Source organism: Monosiga brevicollis, genomic scaffold, assembly GCF_000002865.3.
Source record: "Monosiga brevicollis MX1 MONBRscaffold_7 genomic scaffold, whole genome shotgun sequence".
Lineage (NCBI taxonomy): Eukaryota > Choanoflagellata > Craspedida > Salpingoecidae > Monosiga > Monosiga brevicollis.
The window spans coordinates 412,708-417,534 of NW_001865044.1; the positions used below are offsets into that span (position 1 = coordinate 412,708).

At 54.1% G+C, this 4,827-nt stretch overlaps 1 protein-coding gene across 1 annotated transcript; it reads left to right on the forward strand.

Moving 5' to 3' along the window:
- The first annotated feature begins 360 nt into the window (after nucleotides 1-360).
- On the forward strand, nucleotides 361-4,729 carry MONBRDRAFT_20634 (uncharacterized protein). Its single transcript, XM_001744800.1, has 16 exons — nucleotides 361-411; nucleotides 617-709; nucleotides 796-1,032; nucleotides 1,173-1,253; nucleotides 1,334-1,438; nucleotides 1,542-1,889; nucleotides 1,964-2,077; nucleotides 2,273-2,341; nucleotides 2,555-2,715; nucleotides 2,829-2,916; nucleotides 3,007-3,074; nucleotides 3,179-3,287; nucleotides 3,368-3,427; nucleotides 3,553-3,918; nucleotides 4,026-4,193; nucleotides 4,287-4,729. Exons 3-16 carry the CDS (start codon nucleotides 808-810, stop codon nucleotides 4,395-4,397), a joined length of 2,073 nt encoding a protein of 690 aa, XP_001744852.1. The 5' UTR covers nucleotides 361-411; nucleotides 617-709; nucleotides 796-807; the 3' UTR covers nucleotides 4,398-4,729.
- The last annotated feature ends 98 nt before the right edge of the window (nucleotides 4,730-4,827 follow it).

Genomic DNA, 4,827 nt, shown 5'->3' on the forward strand with positions numbered 1-4,827 from the left:
GTTCTTGTTCCATCGCCTTTGGAAGTGGTCTTACAAACAATGAACAGCCTTTTCATTCCATTGTTCCACACACGCATCCACTGTAGCTTTGATACAAGCCGCTCCTGCTCCCTCTCAGTGGTAATGCAATGACATTGTCATGCAGTAGAGAGAGAGAGAGACAGAGAGTGTGTGTGTGTGCGTTCAGTGGGTTTGGCTCTCTTTGTTTGTTGTATGTTGCTCTCTCTCTCCTCTCAAACTCTCTTCACTCTCTCTCTCAAACTCTCTCTCTCTCTCTCTCTCACAAAACTCTCTCTCACAAACTCTCTCTCTCACAGTTCACTCGACCCTCCCTCTCGACTGCTGCTCGAGCTGGCCCGACCTTTGCGACCCGACTGGATTTCGGTTCGATTCGTACCACGGTGCCGCTAGGTGTGTTCAGCATCTTATGCCTGGGCCCGTCTTGGGTGAATTGTGTTGCCTCCTCCCCCCCCGTCCAGCCTCCAACAACACAAAGAAAAAGAGAAAATAAAACCCCCCCCTCATTGCAATTCAATCGTTGACGTGGCGCCACCCTGTCTGTGCCCGCGGCCTCGCCTGTTTCCTCATGCTCGCATGCCTGCGCCTGCCGGGCTAGCCTTTGATCACGATAGAACATTGCAATCTCCCCCCATCGCTGCATTTGCTTGTTCAAGATCCCATCCCTTCTTCTCCCTTTGATTGGAAGCCAGTATGTCCGCTTGATCCGCTCTGCCCTTGCCCTGCCCGAGGCTTGGTCTCCGCTCAAAGTCCCTCTCCCATTCTTACCGCCTTTAGCCAACCAGCACCATGTGTGGTATCTTTGGCTACATCAACCACCTCAAGCCGCGTACGCGCAAGGAGATTATCGACATGCTCATTGCTGGTCTCAAGCGCCTCGAGTACCGCGGCTACGATTCAGCTGGCATGGCCATCGACACCGACGACAAATTTGGTGCCACTGGCTCCCGCACCTTCCAGCTCATCAAGAAGAGTGGCAAAGTGGCTGGTCTCGAAGAAGCTGCCCTGAACCAGGTACGCGCACTCTCACCCCTACCCTCACTCCCTCTCACGCATTGGGCACATCGTCTTGCGTTGCTCAAAATCATGCCGTTCAGATTCGCTTCTGCCCCAACTCATCCTCGCCTGCCCCTTCACACGCATTGCTTTGCCAGGAGCTCAACTACGACCAGGTTTTGGACCAGCACTCTGGCATTGCCCACACCCGCTGGGCCACCCATGGCCCCCCCAGCGAGGTTGGTGGTAGTGAGTCACTGCTCCGCGCTCGAACCACGATGTGCTCTCAGGCCCATGATGCGTCCACCCCGTGCTGCAGGTCAACTGCCATCCGCACGCCTCGGATCCCACCAACGAGTTTGTCATCATCCACAACGGCATCATCACCAACTACAAATCCATCAAGACATTCTTGCAGGAGAAGGTTTGACTCGCGCCTGCCAAATGTACTCGAGTCGCCATGCCGTCGCATCCGTCTCGCGTGCTCAACAATCGGCGTCTCCATCCATCACTGTTGTTGCTGCCAGGGCCATGAATTTGTGTCTGAGACGGACACGGAGGTCATTGTCAAGCTGGCCAAGTACATCTTTGACGAGCACCAGCAGAAGCAGACCCCCTGCGATTTCCGCACTCTTGTCGAAGAGACCATCCTTCGTCTGGAGGGCGCCTTTGCCGTCATTTTCAAGAGCGTGCATTACCCCAATGAGGTGGTCGCGGCCCGCCGTGGATCCCCCTTGCTGATCGGCATCCTCACCGAGTCCAAGAGTGCAGACATCATCCCCATCAGCATTTCCGATCGCACCAAGAAGACGGGCAAGGTTCGCACGCTCTCACCCTTGCCCCCCGAACCGCGCCCTTCCTTTTGCACCCTTTTGGTGTATGCACCCTCACACTCCACATCCAGCCCGAAAACCGTCAGGGTGGCCTTCGCCGCTACCAAAGCTGGGAGCACATTGACACCCATGACCCGGTCGAATACTTTTTGGCCTCGGACGCCAGTGCCCTCATCGAGTACACGAACCGCGTCATCTACCTTGAGGACGATGACGTCGTGCACATTCGCGTACGTCCCGCCCCTCCTTGCGCGTTCCCTCCATACCATACTCTTCAATCAAGCCCTTGAACATTCGGCATTGCCGAGCAAGACAGAGAACGAGGCTGGGCTGGCTCGATTGTGTCCCGACACGATTTAATCTTATGAATGCTGGCCAACACACTGCCTTTTTGTCCTCTTCGCTTGCCTCTCTCTTGATAATAGGGTGGCAACCTCTCTCTGCATCACGTGAAGCAGTCGCAATCGGACAAGGCCTTTGTGGAACACCGCACTGTCCACGTCAGTAGCTGAGGTGTTGTGTTTTGTTTTGTTTTTGTTTTTTTATTCTATTTTTTTTTTTTTTTTTTTTTTTGGTTTTGTTTTTTTTTTTCTCGCAAAATACCTCTGCTCTGCTGCAAGCGCAGCTGCCGCCGTTACTTGCCAATGGCAACGCCTTGCTCACCTGGCACGCATATTCCCTGCACCCTGACTCGCAAACACCCATAGACCTTGGACATGCAGGTCAACGAGATTCAAAAGGGCAACTTTGCTCACTTCATGCTCAAGGAAATTTTCGAGCAGCCCGAGTCGGTTGTCAACACCATGCGTGGTCGCGTGCGTGCCTCGGAGAAGCTGGTCAAACTTGGTGGCCTGGTGGAGCACATTGGGTCAGCGCCATGCAATTTGGGCCTTGGCACTGACCACTTATTGCACAACACACCCCGACTCACGCTCATTCCGCTTGTACAACAACCCCCACCTTCTGCCTGCTGCAATGTAGTGACATTCGCCGTTGTCGCCGCCTGCTATTCATTGCTTGTGGCACGAGCTACAACTCGGCCATGGCCACGCGTCAATTTATGGAAGAGGTGCGTCAAACGCCTGCTGCGCTTGGCTGTCTCTCTGCCAAAGGAGAACTCAATGCACCGACGCTGTGCCTGGCGCTCAAATCCTGCTAGATGACGGAGCTACCCGTGATTGTGGACATTGCCAGCGACTTTTTGGATCGCGGTTGTCCCATTTTCCGGTTCGTTTTCGTAACCCTTTGTGCTTGTGTGCCAAGTGAAGAGTTCTCATCAAGGTTCTTGCTGGCTTTGTCTCATTTGGTCGACCCTGTGTTGCATGGAACAGTGATGATGTCTGCTTCTTCATCAGCCAGTCCGGCGAGACAGCTGATACCTTGGACGCGCTTCGGTACTGCCAGCGCAAGGGGGCCCTTATTGTGGGCATTACCAACACGGTAGCTTGACCTGTCCCGGCCTTGCATATTACCCCCACCCACCGCTCGCTGCGTGACCTCACTTCCCGAACTCCCTCCAGGTTGGCTCAACACTGTCCCGGGAGTCGGATTGCGGTGTTCATATCAACGCTGGTCCTGAGGTTCGTACTCGCTCCGTGCCGCCATGAATGCACGCTTGGACGGCGTTTGGAAGCGTGCACCTCGCTCCTGGCTCATGTCCTCCCAATTGCCCGCGCCTGAATCGATTTGGTACCCACGTGTTTAGATTAGCGTGGCATCAACCAAGGCATACACTTCGCAAATCATCACTCTCGTCATGTTCGGCTTGATGATGTCGGAGGACAGCATTCGGATGCAAGCCCGTCGCCAAGAGATCATCCAGTGCCTTGAGGATCTTCCTGACCTTATTCAGGCAGTTCTGGAGAATAACGATGTCATCAAGAAGCACGCTGAAGACATTGCCGCGGAGAAGAGCATCTTGGTCATGGGTCGTGGCTACAGCTTTGCCAACTGCTTGGAGGGTGCCTTGAAAATCAAGGAGCTGACATACATTCATGCCGAGGCCATCTTGGCCGGCGAGCTCAAGCATGGTCCTTTGGCTCTGATTGAAGAGAAGAAGAAGATTATCATGGTACGTGCGTTGCCTGGATTTGTCTCTGAGTCTGCATCAGCACTCGTGTCTGTGACCCTGGCCTGGTCCATCTGCATCTCAATGCCCATACAATGGTTTTCTCGCAGCTCATCATGAAAGACAAGACGCTGAGCCAATCAGAGAATGCGCTAGCCCAGATCACGGCCCGGCACGGTCGCCCCTTGATCATCTGTCCCGAGGGGTACGAGCCAAAGTTGGATTCGGGCGTTGTGCTCAATTGCATCAAGGTTCCCAAAATTGTGGACTGCCTCCAGGTATGCGCCACGCTTTGCGCCCGCCCATGATGCCCCGCAGCGGCTCTCACTCGTGGCTCTGCTCCTGTAATGGTGCCTGCCTGTTTTGAGTAGTCGGTGCTCTCAGTCATCCCCCTCCAGCTTCTGTCATATCACATCGCCACCCACCTTGGCCGCAATGTGGACAAGCCCCGAAACTTGGCCAAGTCTGTGACGGTGGCCTGAGTTTGTTTGTCAAAGCCATCACATTTTAACGCATTTTGCGCCTTTCTTTCTGCTGGTCTGATTCTTTGCGGAGCTTGATTGGGTCGGGCATGACATGGGCACACGTTTGGCCCCGAATCAAGCAGGCAGCAGGACCTGATTGACCTGTAAGCCCAACCAGGTTGTCCGAGTGCTTCTTCCTTGCCCATGTGAAAAATATGCTGGGCTTGTTTTTGTTGTTGCTGTTGTTGTTTGCCTCTGTGGATGTGTGCGATTTTGAACTCCGAACATATCTCGTGTGTGTGCGTGTTTGTGTGTATGTTGGTGTGAACCAATCCACTTAAGATTGTGCATTGCATGTCACGCGAACCCTTCGTTTAAAACGAATGGTTTCAACAAATCGCAGCGGCATCTCCAATCCAGCGCGACCATTCTTCCCCCCCCCCCCCCA